Source organism: Callospermophilus lateralis, chromosome 3 (assembly GCF_048772815.1).
Source record: "Callospermophilus lateralis isolate mCalLat2 chromosome 3, mCalLat2.hap1, whole genome shotgun sequence".
In the NCBI taxonomy this organism is placed as follows: Eukaryota; Metazoa; Chordata; class Mammalia; order Rodentia; family Sciuridae; genus Callospermophilus; species Callospermophilus lateralis.
The window spans coordinates 165,217,198-165,240,559 of NC_135307.1; the positions used below are offsets into that span (position 1 = coordinate 165,217,198).

The window sequence follows — 23,362 nt, forward strand, 5'->3', positions numbered from 1 at the left end:
GTGCGCATCAACCACACTGTATACACATGAAGAAGGGCTGCCACTAGAACATGGTGAACTGTCCAAAATTCTGGTTTCTACATTTGAAAGGAGGATTTGGGATTTAAACCCAGAAAACAAACACCCATTCATTTTGAGAATCTGGCACAGACCAAGTTTTACAAATAATGATGGTGAAGTGATAGAAAAGAGATATGCACAGTAGAGAGAACAAAACTTCAGGATAAAAGATATTTGCAACTAATATAATCGGGGTTATTATCCTAAGTAAAAATGTTCTTGTAAGCAAGTAAGCTAGACAAATGAAATAATGTTTTAAAAAGATGGGAAAATATGCACGGACAAATCACAAATCATAATATACAAAGGAACTAGTTAAACAAAAGATACTAATGAATTATTCAGGTTTTTTTTTTTCCAATTAGTTGGGAACACATAAAAAATGGCCAATAGTCAGCATTAAGGATACTACTGGGAAACAGTCTTGTACATCAGTGGAGAAAGTACAACTTTTCTTAAAGAAAGCATAACAAGAACATTGTAAAACAAAATTTTCTTTCTGCTTCTCACTTTTTTTTCCTCAGGACACTTGCAAATTCTGGCATGTGCATGTATGAATGTACTTTTTCTACTGTATGAATGAGTCTATGTACAAACTGAAATCAAATGGAACTGTGATAATTTTGCTACAGAAAGTATACTTAACATCATCATTACACCTCTTCCCCCCAAATTTGACGGTTTACAATGAATTTCATGTTAGACAGCTGTACTGTCCAAACACATGCTTCTATTTGTGCGTGTATTTGACTTACTCTTTTCAACTTCAGGTTTTAGTCGCTTATTTTTGATGAGTATTTTTCTTTTGAGGTCATTGGGGGATGGCAACGGTCTTCCTGGTTCGAGCTAGAGAGACACAGAAAGAGCGGAAATTACCAATGGCTGTGTTTTTCTACTTCAGCTTTGGAGCATGGGAGGCCTGGAGTCATACAACCCAACATCCACTAGATGGCAGTCAGCACCTTTTCACATGTTGACAACCAAATTGGCCCACCCCATCCAACTTGGCCTTAGAATAATGCTGCAAACTTGGAATCCTCAGTCTGCAGAGATGTGCAGAGCTCCTCCAACTTCCTCAGTAGAGCTAGAGTTCGGCCTGGGTGGTGTTGCAGGTGAGGGTCCTCCTCCACTTCAGGCTTTGCACCCTTTAGGTCTCTGATAAAGTACAAGGGGTCACACTGGGGCTGGAATTGGCTCTCCCAGATGAGAGGTTCCCTAGAGCTCCCAAGAGCCGGACTCAAGTCTGTCTGCTTAGTAGCTGTTCCGACTCAATACATGGGATTGTGTTTTGTGGGTTCAACAAGGGAATCAAGAAGGGAATGGTCCTAATTATTGGAATCTGAACTCTACTGTGACTTTATTTACTTTCATTTAAGTCTGGAAATAGTGTGTCCCTTTAGGTTATTATTTTCATGGAACTGTCCCACATATAGACACCTGTTCTGTACCCACCAATCAATACCCTTATCTGTCCATCTTTACTTCCAAGTGTCTAGTCATTTCCCAAACTCATTTATATCCCACAGATGACAAGCAAGACACCGTATTTTCTGTCTATCTTGCCTTAAGTGAGACCCTTGGCTGAAATGCTGCTTCCTACAGGCAGCCAAGTGGAACTGGTCCATTCCCCAGGGGTCTCTCTTGCACCAGGACTTCTCCAACAAATATTTCAATGCATAATTGTCTGTCTTCTTTCTCAGTTGTGTGTTTACTTTTGTGTCCTGTTTCCACCCAAACCCCAGCCCTCTAGACTAAAAACCCTTCAGTTCAGACAGTTGGTCTTATTCCCATATATACTACCTATGATTTCCATAACCACATTCATGCAGGTGAACATCATTTCATTAAGAATATAGTGGTCTTTTCACAAAAATAAGTACTTTACCCTAATCAGAAAAATAAGTGGAGGGTTAAGGTTAAAAAAATAATGAAATATTCATGTTTGGTGGTGTACACCTGTAATCCTATCTACTCAGGAGGCTGAGGAAGAAGGATCACAAGTTCAAAGCTAGCCGAAGCCACTTAGCAAGACCCTATCTCAAAAAAAAAAAAAAAAAAAAAAAAAAAAAGTTAGAAAAATAAGAAGTTCTGGGGATATAGCTCAGCAATAGCACTTCTGCTATCAATCCCCAGTGCTAAATAATAATCAATTAAATCAAGGATGTTGCTTCAATTGGATTTCCTTAGAATCAGCCTCTGAAACAAAGAATGATGTACCAATAGTTTATTTGGGAGATGGCCCCAAAAGACTCCAACAGAGTGGGAAAGTGAGAAAAGAAGACAGGCAGCCAATCAAAGGTGCGTTATCAAACAAGTTATCAGTGTGGAAAACTGGAGCTCTGTCCTGCCAGAGAGCCCTGGGAGACAAGAGGAGAACAGGTGCTCAGAATCAGCCCACCTCGGGAGTGATAGAGCATGAAGTGGGAGTGTTAATTCTCTCACACTTCTGGCGGGTCTTTTATGTGTGGACAGAGCAGGCTCTAGGGAGCAGAGGACACAGGCATGGAGTTGTGGGTGCTGGCAGTTTGAGTCACACCAGTCACACCAGTGGGCAGAGAAACAGGAGGTGCTTTGAGGCCATGGGCAGACACCTGCTTCAATAGGCTGAACAGAATCAGATGGAGGAAGCAAAGGACACAAATATCCTTGTCTCCATATCTTTTCAGTTCTCTCAGACACACTTCCAGAAAAAAAACAAGACAAAACAAACAAACAAAACCCCCCCAAATCTCATAAAACCACCCAAATTATTTACATGTAACACAAAGCACCCTTCTCTTCTGTTACTGTCATGTTCCTCTTCTGCCACCTCATGCTACCATGTGTGGGCCCACTGGAGCTGGCTTCCCAATAGGCATGTCAAATATCCCACCATTATAAGGAGTTTTGTACTTTAATTGCATTAACTGTCTTGCTACCCACAACCTCTTGGGACAGTGAGCCTTAACCTCTTGGAGGTTATAGCTCCTTATAAAAATATAAAGAACCCTCTGGAATGATCACATATTTAAAACTTACATGCAATTAGAATGAAATCAAAGGCCTCAGGAAGCCCATTTATGGACCACAGACTAATATTCTTTATGTTATAAAGAAACTAGCAGGTGTAGACTGAAGTTCCAAAATGTCCATATTATTACCCTATGTACATACATGACTACATTACCAGTGGAAGTCTCCATCATGTACAACCAAAAGAATGAGAAATTATATCCCACTTATGTATGATGTGTCAAAGTGCATTCTACTGTCATGCATTACTAATTAGGATAAATATTTTTCAATTGTACATATCAATTTAACCAAGACTTTGTTTTGGAGTTAGGAACTTGCACTTCAGGACACTGTGACATCAATCTAGGGCATTTTCCATAACAAGAGACTCCCATGGCTTCTGAATAGCAGGCAAACATTTACTCACCTGGAGGACTTTTAAAAAGCTCTATGTTGGTGGCAGACTCTGGGTCCATTAAATCAATCTGTAGGTGCAGCCCTGAAATGGGTGTTTGTCACAGTTCCCCGAGATAATTCTAACATCGAACTAATGTTGAGAATAAGTACAGAATCTAGACTCTTGGCCTGGGTGCTGAAATTTAAACCACGAGACCCCAAGCTCTTCCAAATTAAATTCATCCTTTCAAAGCATGATAAAAACGCTTTTTGTACTGAAGAATTTAAATAAATATGAAGATCTTTAGCATCAGTCCTTCAGTGCTACTTGACCCTTCAAAAATGAATTTCAAAACAAATTCATTCATGCTAGAAATATGGTTTTCTAAAAATACATACTGGATGTGATTCAAGTGCTTGTTTCAACAGGAGATCCCCAAATAGATCTTCACAATATTTGGACATCTTGTACTGTTGATATTTGCTGGAGAGAAAGAAGTGGCATTTGTAAATTCAAACATCCATTAACCTTCCAAGTTTAAGAAAACACCATACTAGGCAATTAAAGAATCTCATCTGCAAAATGCTTGATTATCCTCACAATGTGAATGAGGTATACTTTCAAATACCAAACTTTAACTGATTCCATTAAAAATAAAGTCACCCCCAAACTAAAACTGGTAAGAATGCAACAATGTTTGTTAAGTTATATTCAAATCTTCCAACTCAATGAAACTTGAAGCAAGGTGTCCAATCTTTGACCTTTTGTTTAGAGCAAGCGTTTTCTAAACCAGGTGAAGACGATTTTTTTGGAGAGATGGGTTTTGCATAAGATTCTCCATACTTACTGGAAGATCAGTTGGCACTTAGCAATTCAAAAACAAACTACACAGTTTTTTAAAAAGATGTACTGCTAAGGTGAGGATAAGGAGTAGGAGTTAGGAAACAACATCTTTAGTGTCTTGGAGTAAAATGAATCAATATACCTGCAGTGATTTTCAAAGGAGAGAATTACAGGATATTCGGATGTGACAAATGCAGTTTCCTTGATGGCTTGAATTACATCCTTTAAAAATAAAAAGTGTTAATGAGAGAAAAGAGCAAAAAAATTCAAGGCACCTCAAACTATTCAGTTCATTAACTGAGACTTTCTTGCTGAAAGTCAATTGCAGCCACTAAGACCTGGAGAACCCATCCACCTTGATACCTCTAATAGTGCGATAGACCAAGTGTGCAGTTAATGGTTAACGACATTTGTTTACCCAAAGCTATCTTTTATACCTCCAGAATGATGGTACTGTCAACTTACAAGACATTTTATCTAAGTGATCTCCTTGTTACTTACCTGATGATCTTCCAAGCCAGGGGCTCAGTATTCAACATTCTCTCTGAGGAGAAGCTAAGCTTTGGCACAGGGATTTTTCCAAGAGATCCCCCTTTAACTCCTTCCACCTCTGGAGAAATGTGTTAGTATTACCTTTCAGATTGCTAGAAAATTCTATTGACTCCTCTGTGTTGGGATCAGTCTTAGGCTACATTTCATTAATTCAATATAGATATAACATTTGCAATATTCGTTGTTTCATATTGGCCTGGTTAATATGGGGAGGAGTTTCAGGGGAGGGATTCTCTGTGGTCAAGCACCATGCCAGGTAAAACAGGGTGTGTGCTCAGGATCTCCCTTGCACTTGAATGAGTCGAATGCATCCCCCTCCCACTATCTCTATGAAAAGGAAGAGGCCTCATAAGATAGTGAGCCCAAGTCTCTACTTTGCTTTAGAAAAACAGGTGTAAAAGCAATACTTCTGCAACCAAAGCGTTTATTTAATGATTGGTGGCTAACCACAGGGCAAGCACTTCACTCAATGAATCGGGAAAATATTTTACCATAATTATCCAGGGAAGTCCATTTATTGACATTTGATAATGCTCAAGGTCAGGTAAGCTTAGAATATTTTATGTAAGCATCCTTATGGTCATTTAATTCTTTTTTTTTTTTTTTTTTTGAACCCAAGGATGCTTAACCACGGAGCAACACCCCCAGCCCTTTTAAATTTTTTTAATTTTGAGACCAAGTCTCACTAAATTGCTTAGGGCCTCGATAAGTTGCTGAGGATGGCTTTGAACTTGTCATCCTCATGCATCAGCTTTTCAAGCCACTGAGATTATAGGTGTGCAGCATTGCACCTGGCCATTTAGTTATTCTTGCTTAAAATTTCTTCCCAGGTAAAAGTGTTCATGTCCTTAACTATCTACTTGACCAAGAATTATGTTTTAAGGAAAACTCTAATGGTACCTTGGGGTTCTCCTTTGCTCAGTCCAAGCTCAGAGGGAATGGCCTGTTTTTCACCTATGCTTCCTTATTAGGCTCCTTAATTCTCTAAGGAGAGTTCATAGCCTTTCCTATCAATTTGGCTGGCTGTGCAAATCCACAGCTTCCCACTTGCGTATTTCTTGGCTCTTCCCAGGAAGCATAATCTTGAGCGACTGCTCATCAAAACCTATCAACTTTGTGGCTAAGAGAAATGATATTCATGGTGTGTTACAGGTATAGGACCTAGGTGTCTGGGTTTCTTAAAACATCTCTGGTGATTTTTCACATGTGGAATTGAGAATCAGTTGTTCCAGGTATTACAATATCCATCCTGTGCAACATCAAAAGAACACAGGTGGATTTGACATATTGGCCAATCACAGAATTTCTTTGTTTGAATTATCTTTTGGCAGGCTACCAGTGGCATATTGAGCAGCTCTAAGAAACCATTCTTCAAATCAGATATGGACATCACCATTACTGAGATGCCCATTCATAAGGATAGCAAATTTTTCATTGGTGTCAGTTCTGATAATAATTGTGCTTTTCATTTATGGATCCTGTAAATTATGTGTTTGTGCAAGATTATAAGATTTCTTGACAAGCATCTATAAACTTTAACCTCATTCTTTTATTCTTATAGGTCCTGTCTATCTATAATCTACTTTTTTCCTATATTTATTTTTTATGCTGCCTTTAAGTTCTTCAAGAAAATGCAAACATAGCAAACAAATAAGTAGATAAGACTATGAAGTTTTTAGGTAAGTAAACTAGGAGACTGCTGGAGAAACCTCATTATGCAATCGTTGCCATTTGCAAGCAGGAAAAATTGCACAAGATGACATTAAGTGGAGATAACTTTTGTCATGCATCTCTCCTCAAAACTGGAAGAAAGCAATATGAAGGCACAATGCTTCAATGAAAATATTGTTTTCCTCCCTGTTGCCTGCACAACAGTTTGAAAAAACTTGTGGCTGTGTAATTTAAAAACATACCTTAAAAAGTATATCTGTACACATTGCTTTTCCATGAGTTATTATTGGTTCTTGATCTTCACCTTTTCCATCCCAGCAGTCAAGTTCAACACACCTAGGAACACAGCAAAAATGACAACATGGAATCCTTACAATAGAAAAGTGTGTATACAAACTCAAAGAGAGGCATCAAAATAAGTTGTTTCCTTAGAGAGCAGGAAATCAGATGAATTATGCAACAGGGCTATTTCATGACATATACAGCCTAAAACACATTCTTCTTCTCATCAGTTTGGTATCATCAAAAAGGGCTAAGTCAGATTAAGAGACTTAAGAGGAGACAAGTAGTACAGTTCTGTATGAAATTTACTGTGACAAATCTTCAATAAGGAACAATGAGAGGACAACTGGGGGAATTTGAATGTAGGCTGGATTTGGATAACAATAAATTATTATTATTATTATTTTGGTACTGGCACCAGGGGTGCTTTACCACTGAGCTACTCCCCCAACCATTTTTACATTTTATTTTGAGACAGGTTCTCCATAATTTGCTTAATTAGGATCTCACTAAGTTGCTGAGGTTGGCTTTGAATTTGCAATCCTCCTGCCTCAGCCTCCTGAGCCACTGGAATTACAGGCATGTGCCACCATGCCCTGCTGACATTAAATTATTTTTAATTGTATTAAGTGGGATCATGTTATGTTCACTATGTAAGAATTTTCTTTTCTTTTCTTTTCTTTTTTTTTTTTTTTTTAGTGATTAATACTCAAGTATTCAGGCTGGGGATGTAGCTCAGTTGGTAGAGTACTTGCCTCACATGCACAAGGTGTTCTGGGTTTGATCCCTAGCACCATAAGCAAAACAAAACAAAAAACTCAAGTATTCAGAGGAAGTATGTAAATAGAAGTAGGGATGTGGTTAATTTCTTTTAAAAGTATTTCCACATACAAAAATTGTGTGTTAAAAAAAAATAAAGTTTTGCTTAATTGGTAACCAAGAAAAAAGTCATAGTGCACCTTCATTTTTTATTTTTCACTTTCAACATTCTGGCCATCTTAAAATCTCAAATATTTGCCTACAACAGTAAAAATATATTTTTAGTAATCGCTTCTTAGAGAATGAAATTTCTGAGCCTTTAACATTAAATTTGCAAGTACCTATAACTAGTAAAAACCATGACTTCTAAAAAGTGTGGGTTTTTTTGCCATTTGGGGGGCCTATTTAGTGTAAAATAGTATCTTTTGTATCATAGAACAAGGCTAGACCTTTCTGGAAGTAATTCTCAGGGTTAAATGGCCATCATAATCCATTAAACAGAACGACAAATGTTGTTTTCACTCTGATTACAACTTCTTATTTCAGAAAAAAATAAACTACGGTAGTCCTCCCTTACTCCTAGTTTATTTATCCATGATCAGCAATGGTCAGGAAATGTTAATTGGAAAATTCCAGAAATAAACATTTCATAAGATTTAATTGTACAGCATTCTGAGTAGCACAATCAAATTTCCTGCTACCCCAATGTCCAGCCTTCAATGTGAATCATTCCATGGCCCAGCATATCCACAAGGTATACACTACCCACCCAGTAACCACTTAGTAGCCTTCTTAGTTATCTGTCAGGTTATCCCACTGTACTCAAGTAAGGCTTATTGTACTTAGTAAAGCACCCAAAGCACAAGGGATGTGGCCAATTTTATTACAGTACATTTTTTAAAATAATTGTTCTATTTTATTATTGTTATTGTCATTAATCTCTTATTGTGCTTCATTTATAAATAAAACTTTATCATATGTATGTATAGCAAGAAGTATATATACAGTTAGATACTATACATGATTTCAAGCATCTATTGGAGGTATTGGAATATACCCCTGTGAATAAGGGGGGACAACTATACATTGAAGAGCATCGTACAACCCCCCTACCCCCCATGTCCCAATGGCCATCTCTGAGTTTCTGACCTGCAACCAGCCAGGAGAACTTGTCTGTACATTTCTACCGAAGACTTCCCACCAAACTGTCGGCCAGTGAGATAGGTGTTATGGGAAGAACTGATGAAGTAGTGAGCCAGAGGATGGTCCATTTCTTGGTAAAGCTCTAAACGATCTAGGAAGACTGGGGCATTTTCATCTGACATCAGATATCTGCAAAACCCATCACTTGATATGAGTCCTAAGGGAAAAAGAATATCTTAATAGCACCTGTAGCTCTGAAGATGTGCATCTCACTTTATCCAGGGAAGGCAAGTTGGCTTGTACAGCAAGACTAAAAACTTCTTCATATTACCTTCCTAAGAAACTTCATCTTACAGAACTTGAACAAAGTCACAGAATGGCAAATTATAAGTAACACAGGCATTCAACAAAGAGGTGGCATTTTTTTATATCCAAGATAATGGAAGTACATGTTCCTCCAGATTAAAAAACACAGTGCTATAAGCAATGGTTACAAGGGGTCAGGGGACTTTCTCTAGCTCTACTTCTGTCACTCCCTGGGTCTCAGCTTCCTCTTCTGCCAAGTGAGGAAAAAATACTGGTCCCATTTCTTTCCAGAACCAATTGAGAATACATATAAGAGGCGTTCTTTAAAAAATGGGAATAATATTAATTGTAAGTCAGTACTTTTCCCACTGAATTGGAAAAGGGATTTTTCCTGGATATGGTGTCCTCCAAATTTAAACAATTTTATTTTTCTATTTTATTTAAAAAGGTAGGGGGTGAGGCTGGTGAGAAAAATATGCAGGGGTCATTGAAATGTGGCCCTAAGAGCCCTTGTTCATTTCAATTGCACTTTTTTTTTGGACACAGGCCTGGGAGCTAATGGTAGCTGTAGGACAGGGCATTATATTTAAGCATCTTCTACCTATCAACTACTGGCAGCCTAGGCTCTTTGCTTTTTTTAATTTAAGCATTTGCAAGTTATGAACTGATTTCAAGTTCAAGGAAAGTACAGATAGCATAATAAACTGACATAGACCTACACCACAGATTTGTCACATATTAACATTTTGTTTCATTGCTTTACACTTTAAAATGAATACATAATTACAAATGGCACTGCAGTGCCCTAGTGCCCCACATCAGTTCCAGCTAATTCTGTCTTTCTGCTGGTATATAGATAAACACAAAAGCTAGAGGGAAGTGGTTAACATTCCCCACAGTTTTTCAGTTTCACTTATGCATTTATTCATATATGCCTTTTTTGGAACAATAGATCATTTCAAATGCCTTTGAATTTATAAAAGAGCTATCCTAGTCTTTTTGAAGCATTTGAAAGTTGCTATTTTTCCTATATGTTTTCTTGGGACTTATCCAGCTGACATATGTTCATTTATTTTTCATGTACAGTAGTCCATATTGAATGTATAACTTATACCTTTTTTCCATTATTCTGTTTGCTCACCATCTCTAGCAGTCAGAGAAATGCAAATCAAAACCACCCTAAGATACCATTATTCTGTTGATGCATATTTAGGTCAGTTTTAATCATACTTGAAAGTATGCAATAAAAGTTTGTATACCTCTCTCCTTGAGTACATTCATTCATTCTAAGAGCAGGTAGTTTTTGAGGCATTGGGATATGCAGTGATAGAAAAACGCAGACAAGTCCTGTTTTATGAAACCCACACATTAGGAGTGAGATAAATAAACCAGTGAACAAATAAATATGTCATAAAAGTTCTAGAAGGACAAGGAAAGCAGGAATAAAGATGATAAAGAAATGGCAGCATGCTGTGCTCGATATATGGCCAGTGAAGCCCCTCTGTGGAGGTACCTCACACTCATGGTGAGCAAGCCCCATGCACATAATGGGGTGGGAATCCCCTTTCCAAGCAGAAGGATCATCAAGTGCAAAGACCTTGATATAGGAGTGTGTATGCCAAGTTCACTCAATGACAGCAAGATAGAGTGAGTGACCCGGGAGAAAAGTGGCTGGAAATGAGTTGGGAGAAGTAGTGAAAGTCTACGTGAGCTGGACTTCAGTCCTAAGTACTTTGGATTTTATCCTAGGTAAGTTGGAAAACTTTCAGATATTTTGAAAAGTGGAATATCATTGGATTTGATTTCAAGAGGTTTACTCTGGCTGCTGTGTAGAGCATGGTGCTGAGTAAAAAGGATGACCAGTTAGAAGTCAACTGGTTGCCTGGAGAGGAAGGATGTGGGCTTGAATAGCCTGGTAGGGTGGAGACCATGACAGGTGATTTATGTTGAGGTTGGATCTTGTAGTTTTGCTGCTGGATCAGATGTGATGTGAAAGAATTAAACAAGTTCAGGATGATGCCCAGGGCTTTGACTTGAAAAGCTGAGTGAACAATGGGATTATTTTATGGGCAGGGAAAGGAACAGATCTGGAGATGGGGAGAATCAAAGCATGTTGTAGAACACACTGGAAATGCCCACTCAGCATCCAAATGGACAGTTCTGTGGCAGGTCTGTAGTTTGTTAGCAGTTGGGACTGGAGGGTTTAATTTGGAAATCAGATGCAGATGAAAGAAATTTCAAGCCACTGGCCTGCATGAGCTCACTCAAGGAGTGAATACCCATGGATCAGAAGTCAGAGCACTGAGCTCTGTCACTCTGACATCCAGACTTTGGAAAACTTACAAAAGATTCTCTACACTTTTTTGATGTGTGAATGGTAATAACTTAGAAGGACTTTAGAAGTAACCAAAGACACCCATCTATCATTACATTTGCCGAGGAATCATTGAATCACTTGGCTTACCCTTTGAACAGATCAAAACTGCCTACAATGCAGGAGGCATTTCTTATGCAGTTTTGAATTCCCAGCATTTAGTACAGTGCTTGGTGTGCAGTTAGCCCTCTATAAATTTAAAAAAAAAATAACAGTAGGGGCTGCAGGAATAGCTCAGTGGTACAGCCCATGTTTAGTATGTGTGAAGTCCTGGGTTCAATCCCAAGAACTGCCCCCCCCCAAAAAAAAAATACTACAATAAAAGCAAAAAATAACAGTAATGAAGAGAAAAAGTAGTTAATGACTATGTGAATCCCCACCATCTTACAAGCAGAGAAACTAGGGCCCAGGATATAATTCCCTTACTCGAGGTTACACAGTAACAGGGAAGTGACATGAACCTCATCACTTCTTCTACTGATCCTCCCTCTGCTTTAATTACATATAATGTGGAAAAATTATGATAATCAGAATATTGGTAGAGGTAAATAATGAAGTACTCTTGATAAAAATAGGCATTTGTGACCCTAGAAAAAAAGCGTTAAGTGTATGACTACATTCAAGGAAAAACCCTGGTATGGTGGGCTAGACATATCTATAAACAGGTCTTATATATGTTCTGAGAACAAATAAACTGTTCAGTCACATTCACAGGCAATAGATACAAAAAAGAGGGAACACATTTTAACTGAGCATGGTGGTGCAGGCCTGTAATCTCTGCAATTTGAGAGAATAAGGGAGGAGGATTGTAAATTCCAAGCTAAACTCAGCAATTTAGTGAGATCTTCAGCAATTTAGTTGACCCTGTATTAAAATTTTAAAAAATAATAATAATAAAATAAAAAGAATAGGAGATGTAGCTCAGTGGTAAGGCACCTCTGGGTTCAATCCTCAGTACCAAGTCCATGAACACATACATACATACATACATACATACATACATAAGTAAATAAAAATAAAAGAGAAAGAAACCATTCTAAAGAGGAGGAAGCTGAAGCCCTGAAATTTATAACCACTTGGGACAGATAGAACGTAAACCTGGATCTCCTTTCAGTGTCCACTGAGACATGAGGCCAGCAGCGTCCAGTTTTGACTGCACCATTCCTCCAACCCTCAGCAGGTGCTTCCCACTGCTATGGCACTGACCTTCAAATTCTTCTCCATGCCTTTCCTTTGACAAATATTTAGACAACACATTGTTTCCAAAGTTTCATTGAAAGGGGCAAAGGTCCAGAAATGCAAACAATTTGCTAAAGTAATTCCTGACTATTTAATTTCATGTCACTTGTTTTTATCTTCCATTCCAGAAGTCAAATGAGGGGTGAGAGGGCACATCAAACCATGTGTCAAATTTAATTGGCTTGGCAAAACAAAAAAGAGGAAAAGGAGGTGAAAACTTTACATGACAGAGATTATTTTCACAGACTGCAAATAGGGACCGTATTTGGCATTCTTACATTTTAAGCAATATTCAAAAAATCTAGTAGTATACAAAAGTATGTTGGGAAAAAATACTATGTTTAATAGCACAATAAATTTAATGGTATATCTTAGGCAGCAAGGACTAATTTGGAAGAAAGGTAATTTACACTAACTTAAGAGCAGAAAAAAGAAATCAGTTACTAATATGTGGCATGTGGCTCTATGGAGCTCCAAAGCATTAATAGATACCTTAAATTAAAAATCCAAGAGCTTTAAAAGTTGCATGTTTTCTTGTTTCAAAAGGAAAAAAAAAGGCCTTTTTAATATTTTTTATTACCTTTTTTCTTCAAATCTTCATCAGGCTCATACATCTCAATGATCTGCATTGCCCTTTTAACATCATAAAATGGGAATAAAATTTCATTCAGTCGAGGATCTCGTTGATGCTATGATGAGAAAATAACTCCATTTAGGTTGACATTTCTCACCCTGGAGGCATTTCACATATCTAAGTATATAATTTCTAAAGCAAGATATAGCTAGACTATCATGTTTATAATGACAAAGATCAGACTTCACTGCCTTTCTGTCTTTCCTCCTAAAATACATTTCAAAAAGTCCAAATTTGGGAGCACTTTGTTGGTTCCTCTCACTGAACAGGAAGGAGAGGAAATATGGGGTTTTTTCCCCCTTCAAAAGTTGAAGGCTTATAATATAGTGTGTGTGTCCACTGTATTGTCTTTTATTTCCCATATCATATTTTTCGGGCACAGCTGTCTATAAAAAGTGAGATCAAAATATTTGATAATATTAAAAAATTAATGTTAAAACTAGTTTTAAAAAGAAGCAAAAATAAATAAATAAATAAATAATAGTTCCAATAAATCAAGAGATCATATATTAACTTAAGTGACAAAGCAAAACCAAAACCAAAACAATTCCAAAAAGTCCCCCTAATGTTAGACAGGCAAATATCATTTCATTTTCATTACATCTTTCTATGTCATTAAGAGACTTTTTGGGCACCCTGAAAACTTCATTTTCTCGAGTTCATATTTTTTCAAAATAAATCAATTGTCATGATAAAAGTTAGAATAAGGAATATTGATAAGCTATAAACCATATGAAATTGCATTTAAATAAGTAGTTCAGAAGCATCCTGTTTGCTACAAACTTTTATTTTATTTATTTATTTATTTATTTATTTATTTATTTATTGGTAGTTAAGATTGAACCCAGGAACATTCAACTATTGAGCTATGCTCCCAGCCTTTAAATTTTTTTTTTTTTAAATTATGATTTTGAGACAGGATCTTATTGAATTTCACAGGTTGGCCACAAACTTGTGATCCTCCTGTCTCAGCCTCTCAAGTTGCTGGGATCACAGGTGCATATTACCATGCCCAGCCTCACTATAAAATTTAACTCCATTTCCCTGAGAAAATTGTCAGGGCAGAAAATGTATGACATCATCTTTTTAAAATGGGCACTTAAGATGCTCTGGAGCTGCTTCCTGAAGTGAAGTCATCCTAATTTCACAGATATAGTGACACGTCCTTACTACTTGACCTAGCTACAATCTGTGTGTGTGTGTGTGTGTGTGTGTGTGTGTGTGTGTGTGTAGGCAGTGGATCCATTAAACTCCCTTGCTGTGGATGAAAGGTTTGCATTGTGTTCTTGGCCATTTCTCAAATGAATGAATAAATGAATAAATGAATAAATAAATAAATAAAGCAAACTTTCATGGAATAATAACTGATAAGCAGATGTGAGCAAGATCGTGTCAACAAAAAGAACCTTTGCAACAATTCTTTACCCAAATATATGCACAGACTTTGAAAGACATTATTGGAAAGGTATTTAGAAAGCAATTGTTAATAAAAAGTTCATATGGATTTCCCGTGCCCATTTGTTTGGGGATGATCATTTGAGTGGAAGTCTATATTGAGAATGAATGCCTTTGGCCAATGGAACACTTGATATCATTTCCTAAAGCATAGGTGGTCTTAGCCTTTCTCATTTTCCCACCTCCTACCATTGAGTGAAGAGTGTTAAATTATAAGGAATTGATATATTTTGGCAGTTTATCCCAATGAAGCATGCTTGTGTTGTAATCTGAGAAATTACAGGTCTTAACAGCTCATAATCATGCAAATGCCAAAACAGACACTGTTATATTCATAATGGTTCTTGAGAACACAAAGAACAAAAGTGATAGTATGAGCACAGAAAAGATATTGTGAGGTGGGCCGTGGAGTGCCAGGCAAGTGAAGGCATGCTGCACCTTGTTTAGAAAATGATACCGTCATGCAGTAGAGCTCCCTGATCAAGGAAATGACCACCTGCACCCATGGGAGAATGCACTATTTTAAAAGCAAACAAAATAACCTTCTTTGTAGGCACATCCCTCCTCCCATAGACAATATCATGGAAGATCCTTTATTAGATCACAGAACATTTAACTTATAGTTGGCCACTGTATTTCTCTTCCATATTAAAATGAAATCTTTTGACTTCGAGATATGCTCATTGATAAGTATTCTGGACTGATGGAAATGATGGGGCAAATCCATATGAATTAAAAAAGTGACAGAAAGAAGTGATACTCAGCTGTGGAGAGGGAAGAGAGAGAATCAAGGAAAGGAGGAGACGGAATTCAGACATTTTAATGTATTTTTATATAGAGAGATGTGTGTATTCTAAAACTGCTACTCAAAGTATGGTGGCAGCAATGTCACCAACACCTGGGAAACTTGTTAGAAATGCAGATTCTCAGTCCTCTATGCCTGGATCTTCTGAATCTGATTCTCTGGGGCAGAACACAGGAATTCACGTTTTAATAAGCTTTTCAGTGATTCTGATGCACCCAAGTTTAAGAAGCTCTAACCTGTAATGGTATGCATCTTAGCACATTTGTATATGCATGCAAAAAAATAAAAAAGGTACCTAAAAATCTACAAAAATGACTTCCAGGTAAACCCCATTAAAATGTGTCAGAGGAGGGGGCTTGGGATGTGGCTCAAGCGTAGCGTGCTCGCCTGGCATGCGCGCAGCGCTGGGTTCGATCCTCAGCACCACATACAATAAAGATGTTGTGTCCGCCGAAAACTAAAAAATAAATATTAAAAAAATTAAAAATTCTCTCTCTCTCTCTCTTTAAAAAAGATATTTTAAAAAATGTGTCAAAGTACATGATAGTCATTCAACCTCTATCAGAAGCAATAGACAGGAAAACTGAGTCTTACAATGTATGTCTCATAACCTACTATTCTAAAAATTATATTCCCAGTGCAAATCAGCAAGCAGTGAAGACAAGATGGAATTGCATTTGTCTTTGCATCTATTCTGCCAGATAACATACTCTTTGGTTTCCCTAAAATTTTCACATTGAAAAAAAAAATCTGGATAATTCAGAGGCAGGGAAACAAATGGTAAGGTTTACAGTTAAGAGTCACAAAACTACAACTTTTATGCAAAAATGCAGAGAGGAGAAAATGATGTCCAGGTATATTCAGAGTAATGAGGTTGCAGAAGAGTTCCACTTAGACACAGCACCATGAGGCAGATTCTTCCCAGCTCTGAGGGATCATCAGTTTTCAGTCAGGTAAACAATGTACCCAGAATATTCACCTCATAGTATCCAGTGTTTTGTAAAATGGGAGTCTAAATAGCTTCCAAAAATAGGTCACAAAATTGTGCCCAAGAAAATGAGGAGATAATGGACAGGTCCCCATTACTCTGTCCTTCTTAAGAAAAGGCATCAGCTACTTCAATACAGGAAGCATTGGAGAAGATGGATGTTAATAAAAGTAATATTCAAACAAGATATAACAAAGAGAAAGGAATAAGTGGCAAGTCAAGTTTACTCATAAAGCCGAAATACCTTTCTCTTTTCTCTCTTTGTCTGTGCATTAAAGAATAAAGATATTGTGAAAGGAAATAGATGGTGAGCTCTTACTCATATATTTCCAACTGCAAAAATTAGAAAAAATCATGTTTAGCCTGAAGAACTCTTTGAATTTATAAGCATGATCATATGACAGTGTATGGCAGGGCAAAGTAACCAGTAAAAGAAAATAAAGCCAACTCCTGGTCAAGGTGGCCATTACCACCTTTTTACTCTCTACTTTTTTGATCTTTCTTTCCTACCCTTTATGCATCCCTCAATTCTGCAGGCTCTTAGTTGTTGCCATCTGTGTAAGAAGTCAAATAGGAAAATGATGGTAATACTGAAATCAATTTGGTTTCTCATTAGGAACAGGGAAAAGGAGTTGAAACTAACTGAAGCCCAGAGAGAGACTTTAATTCTGCCACACACAAGCAACTGTGTTGACAGTAGATCAGACCATGTGCCAACTTCCATGAAGTGCCCCCACTAGCATTCCTAGACTCCAGCTTATTATTTTCATAAGTTTGGCAAAGAAAGTTGCCCCCTGTCCATTGGGTGGGACCTATTGACTTTACTGTGGCAAAACTTTAGATGTGATTGACGAATTGCCATGAATTAAATTCTTTATCAGAATACATATACCATTCCCATATTCTTCCCACTTATACTAAGCATTCCAAGGAAGAATCCAGTAATCTACTAGATAGTGCTGCACAAACTTTAATGTGAAGAGGACTAACTCTGACTTAGCAGGTCTAAGTGGGGTTGAAGATGCTGCATTTGTAACAAGCTCCCTGAGCCATACCAATGCTGCTGGTCCACAGATCATACTTTTTGGAGCAAAGACCAAGGAGATATTGAGAAGCAGGTAAGGAGGCAGATGTGAAGCCACCCCTGACCGGCTACTGACTGTTAATGGCATGGATAGAGAGGGGGTGGCATAGACCCTACAGAGACCAAGTTAATAAATGACCAATGACCAATCATTTATTCTCTCCTTCCCACCTCCTTTAGGTACACATGAGTACATTGAAAATTCCACAGAAAGAATAAGAAGGTGTGGGAGCCAGCATATCATAAAGGGGATTTCTTTTCCTATAATCTGTTCCAGTTGGTTACCATTGATGGCCATGTGTATCTATGGGTTTTTGCTTTCCAGATTGATTGTAATGGTTACCTCGATGAACTCTCTTATAAATTCAAAGAGTTCTTCAGTTAACTGCTTTGGATATCCATGTAGACCATTGACAACTGCATTCACAGAGGCTAAGGAGTTTTCCCTGCCTTATTGCATGATCCAAGGCTTCCAGCTGCTATGGTGAACACTGCCTGTTGAGATTATATGGCTAAGGCATTTTCCAAATGTTAAGATGTAACCTTTCGGATCAGAGTCCCCTACATTCCAAGGCCAGATCCCTTCTTGAGAGAGCTCATTGTGTCCCCTTTTGGCATGGATTGTGAAAGGAGACACAGCACAGTTATGTTCATAGTTAGCAACTATAGTTCTCTTCCACATTATAATTAAGTCTTCTGATTTAAAGATAAGTTTTTATTTTATTTTTCTTTTTGGAGAGATTGAAGGGACAAGAGTAGACTCAAGAAAGTGAGTGTGAGATGTTGGCAGAATGTTCTCTGTGTTTGACAGCTTCTTTAAGGAGACTCTCATATTTTTGACTAGTCCTTCCTGCTGTGTTCACTAGGACTGAAACTGAAGAGATACAGGGGCAGAAAGTTGGATCAAAAATAAAGGCTTTTTAATTTCCTAGACTGGCTTATAGTTTCTATCACCTGAAGAAATCTAGAATCACACTGATTCCATTCAGTCCCACTCAAAAAATCAAGCCACCACCTTATTGTCAAGGTGAAGCCAAATAGAAAGAAACATAAAAACTGAAAGAATACCATTGTTACTGTCATGGTGAGAGAGAAAAGCTTGACTATTAGTGTAGGAAATGGATGCCAAAGCAAAGAAAATATGGGGGATCCGATATATATAATAAAGACTTAAAAAACTTTTAATACAAATTTAAACATTTTTAAAATAAAATTTTCAATAAAAATTTAACCATAAAATTTAAATGAAATGTTCAAATAAAATTTTAAAAATTGTATAGGAATTTAAAGAGTGACTATTGGGTAGACGGATAAAAACAACCCATAAAAGGAAATATTTCAGGCAGGAGCCAAGGAAGGCTGCACCTATCCTCAGGGCTATTTCTGAATTTGAACACAAAATGTGGTATGAAGTTTCCATTTAATTGATGGCTGGTTGCTGGCTCCATCCCATGTCACAGCACATAAGAAGTCTTATTGTAGGAAGCCACAAGTTGATGACACAGTAGATTTTCTCCTCTCTACCATCTTCCCTTGTTAGTAAGAAGTTTATTCCTGCCCATGGTACCAAATTCAAGATGATCAATTAACCAAACTGTATGAGGAAGCTGAGGAAAATAAAACAATGAAACAAAAACCACACAAGGAGGAAGAGGGAGAGGGGAGGGGTCCAGGAAATAAAGCAAAGGCAGGCAATTTAATTTCTAAAGCGACTGTGGCATAAGAATGTGGATAGTATCTGGGTAAAGATTTCGAACATAATTTTCACATGACTAGAGACTAGTGGAGTGGAAAAACCTGAAACATTTTCAAGTAAAATAAATATTGTATTGTACAGACAGTATGACTTCAAAGTGGAGGCCTCTGTGCAGGCAGGTGGAGTCCCTCCCTTCTCTTTTTTGCCTCAGTGCATTTGGACGCTGGTTGATACACAGTCTCTAAAGTGTGACCCTATGAATGGGAAGCCACTGAACCTTCACAAGGAATGAAAAGAGAGGACCTCTGGCAAAAATGTGATTTGTTTCTACAAAGTAGCAAATCACTGACTGCCTGTTGTCTTTTTCTTAAGGCAATACCTTCTGTCTAGCATGATAACCATCTTTTCCTCTTCTTCTTCTTTTTTTTTTTTTTTTTTTTTTTTGCGGTACTGGGGATTGAATGCTAGGCCTCAAACACGTGAGGCAAACTCTCTGCTTCTGAGCTACATTCTTAGCCCTTCTTCTCCTCCTTCTTTTGTTTTCTTTTTATGCGGAGGATTGAACATAGGGCCTTCCTAAGCAGAGCCCTACCACTAACCTCTACCTCCCACTCCCATTCCTATCCTTTCTAATGATGTTTCTTTATAGAACATGATGGTTAACTTAAGTTATTTTGGAACAAAAATACGCTGTTTATCCTTCACTCAAATTCTTCTTATTTTTAATGAATTGAGGAAAAAAGGGATTTTTTTTCCTAAGAGCTTTGATGGATTTTGCTAAAAATGGTTTTTGTACATGTAAAGAAAAAAAAGTTCATTTCAGTTGTAATAAAAGTTGTGACCTTTACTTGTCCTAAAATGTTTTTCTCTTGTGCTTACGTAAATTTCATCAACCAGTTTTGGTGGTTAAGTGAATCATGTTCTAAAATTAACTCTGAGCTTGTTATAAAAATAAAAAGCAAAAATTGAACCTGCAATCCAATTGGCCTAATACTCAATAGATTATTTTCACCCAGGAACTCAAGTGTTTTGCTTGTTGTCAAAATATTCTATCAGAAACTACATACTTTTCTTACATGCAATCCATTAAAAGACAAAAATAAAGCTCTCCAATCCATGCAAAGGGTATGACAGAAAGTTAGCAATGGAGAATCCATCTACAGTAACTCAATCCATTATCTTTCTATTTAAGGGAATCAACAGGAGAAAAAAAATTATCTTAAATATCATCTTGCAATACACATAGACACATTTAATTAAATAAATATATTAAAACACACACACATACACACAAAAGCAGAGCTTCATGTCACAGCGGGAAACCAATGAGAAGCAGGGTGCAAAGCCAATGTAGAAGAAGCACATGTACACACAGGCAGGAGCTGATTTTTGCACCTGGTAAAGCCATCATGGAAAGATCAGCAGGTCAGAAGCAAAGCAAAGAAGGGCAGAGGACTCGGGCATGCAATGAGGACACTGGGGACGCAAGCCAACTGCACACAGACTTTATGGAGTTAATGTATGAAAAAGCTTACTTCATTTAGAAAGCTCACTAATTGGTCTACCGTTAAATAATCAGTTTTGTCTCCATTGCTGAAAAGAAATTTATTAGAAAAAGTAAGTTTTTGTATACGATTGCTATAGTAGGCACGATTTACATGTTGACATTTGTTGGTGATCATTCTAAACTTATTGTCTAACCCTGTCATAGTGGCAAATTCTTAAAATGGCCAGACTGTTTGTAAGGGGGAAAAACCCAACAATGACAAAGGAAAGAAAACACTCCCACTACGTCACAGAAGATGTCTGCAATTCTTTAGCATTACCAGAAGATGTTATTTCAAAACAACATGTAAGTCATCCATTTGAAATAATTGGAATGAATGAACTTTTCAACAACATATTAACATTCCAAATTGAATCTAGTTAGTTCATGTAATGGGTTAATACCTAAAGGAGCATGTTAAAATTGTAGGTAGTTAGTAAAGCCAATGCCAGGGGTGGGGTGGGAGGGAAAGTTCCAGGTGCTGAAATTAATTTATGTCAAAGTTTCTTAAAATCTCAAGAGTAAATTTATATACTGATAAACTAAGGGGTGAAAATATAACACTAACTAGAATATTCCTAGCACTATCAACATCTTATATTAACGTATTATGGCAAATAATGTTTTAAAAATCTAAAAGAACAAGGATATTTACACATCACTTTCTCATAACTGGAACTTACATTTTTTTAAAAAGATCTTCTATATCTGTCCGAGGACAAATCTTTTGTGTCAGTTCATAGAACTTTTCATAAGTAAAGGCAGCAGGTTCAATTTCATCATTCTGTAAAGAGTAAAAAAAAAAAAAAAAAAAAAGTCACAAATCAAGGAACTTTTTTCTTTTTTGAGGGTAGGCATCTACAAGGTCATGAAGTTAAGTGTACCACTTGGCATCCCAGAAGCCAAGAGGCCAACTTCCTAACCACCTGCTAGATCAGAGCATGTGAAAGTGAACACTTCTAGTGACTAGGAAACCACAGTTTGTGGGAACATCTGGCTATAGCAGGGTTTCTCTCAGAAATACCCATAGAACAAATAGAAATATTTTCTCTCTCTCCTTGAGGAAGAAGGTAGATGCCTGCTTAAAAGATGCTGAATGAATCAAGCCCAGTATTTAATTATGCTTATTTTGTGAATCTTCAGAAGTTCCACAGAAAGGGGCTCAGGTGGACCGTATAAGGTATTACTTGTCACACTGAGACGTACATTTCAAATAGAACTTGTTAAAGTGGTCACCGGCTTAGATCTTTCTTTTAGTCCATAAATCAATCAGAAGAGCCATAACCACAAATGGTTGATTTGGGGCGTGTTGCAAGGTCATCTTGAAGAACTGAGTTTATTAGTTAATTATTCAAGCTGATGCTGTACCTAGTTGACACAGTATGGCTGAACTTCTCTAAAATAAGCTCCATAAACTGTGTAAGAAACAGCCTGGCTTTCACTTCCTTATCTTAATAAGGCTGACAAAATTCAGCTGACAAAATTCACTCTGAAGCAAACTAGTTGAATTCTCAAAACTTTGATTAAAATACTTTGCAAAATGAGCTGGGGATATAACTCAGTTGGTAGAGTGCTTGCCTTGCTAGCACAAGGCTCTGGGTTCAATCCCTGGCACCAAAAAAAAAAAAAAAAAAAAAAATGCTTGGAGAAATGAAAAGAGGTGAAGGGAAAATTAATGGTACTCTATGTTTCTGAATCTTACTGAGGCCAGTTTAATGTAAATAATCTAGCCTATCACATGTGAAAGCATAAATAACAAAATGATTTTAGAAACATGTAAAGTTAATGAATACCTTTCCACTGGGAAGACCTAACTCCTTGAGTGCTTGAAAGATCACCTTCTCTGTTTTCCCCGATGCAAAGGTTCTAGTGATACTAGAGCAGGAGAGAACGAAAGAAAAATTCAAGTTATTATTCATTCATTCATGCTTTCTCTGATGCAAAAAATACAAGTAATTCTAGGGATGGTGGGACTGTGGGAAAAAGAAAAGCATATTAAAACTACTTTTCATTTGTGGGTGCTTTTCATTCCCTACACCAGGTCTTCCTCTGGTCACCAAAGCTGATTCTGCTACGGATGGCACTTGATTCTAAGACAGGTGGTCCCCTTAGGTGCTTGTGAACATGAGGAGGACCAGGAGGCTACACACTGTTGGAGAAAACACATTTTGATCCTAAGAAATTATTTTCTTAGGCAAAAGGAATGTGGGAGATGGGAAAGTAGCTCTAGAATCAAACCTCATGTTGACAACATTTGCACGTTAGGGAAAGGACAGCCGCTCAGAACTCAGTCCAGCCGCTCAGAACTCAGTCCAGCCTAGGATTGCTGTTGTTCTGTTCTTTTCACACTTACTATGGTAGAAACACCTCATCAGGCATATTTTGATTTTTGATTTCATGCTCAGCATTCTTGAGCCACTTGGCAATATTAACTGCTTCAAGGATTAGAGACTTTATTATGAAAGTGATAGGTTGCCTGGGGTGGGGGGGGGTATTTATCTAGTGTTTCAATGGAATCCTGCCATTACTGAATA

General features: G+C 37.4%; 1 protein-coding gene across 9 annotated transcripts in view; it reads right to left on the reverse strand.

Moving 5' to 3' along the window:
- Plcb4 (phospholipase C beta 4) overlaps positions 1–23,362 on the reverse strand; it is a 375,572-nt gene that overhangs the window by 67,628 nt on the left and 284,582 nt on the right. For all 9 annotated transcript variants that reach the window (XM_076851531.2, XM_076851528.2, XM_076851536.2 and 6 more), the window contains 9 exons: positions 22,622–22,703; positions 21,512–21,612; positions 20,818–20,875; positions 13,201–13,309; positions 8,708–8,918; positions 6,760–6,853; positions 4,437–4,516; positions 3,850–3,934; positions 816–906 (listed from right to left, as the gene is read on the reverse strand). In XM_076851531.2, coding sequence (XP_076707646.1) covers positions 816–906; positions 3,850–3,934; positions 4,437–4,516; positions 6,760–6,853; positions 8,708–8,918; positions 13,201–13,309; positions 20,818–20,875; positions 21,512–21,612; positions 22,622–22,703 — 911 coding nt within the window. The remainder of the gene's footprint in view (positions 1–815; positions 907–3,849; positions 3,935–4,436; positions 4,517–6,759; positions 6,854–8,707; positions 8,919–13,200; positions 13,310–20,817; positions 20,876–21,511; positions 21,613–22,621; positions 22,704–23,362) is intronic.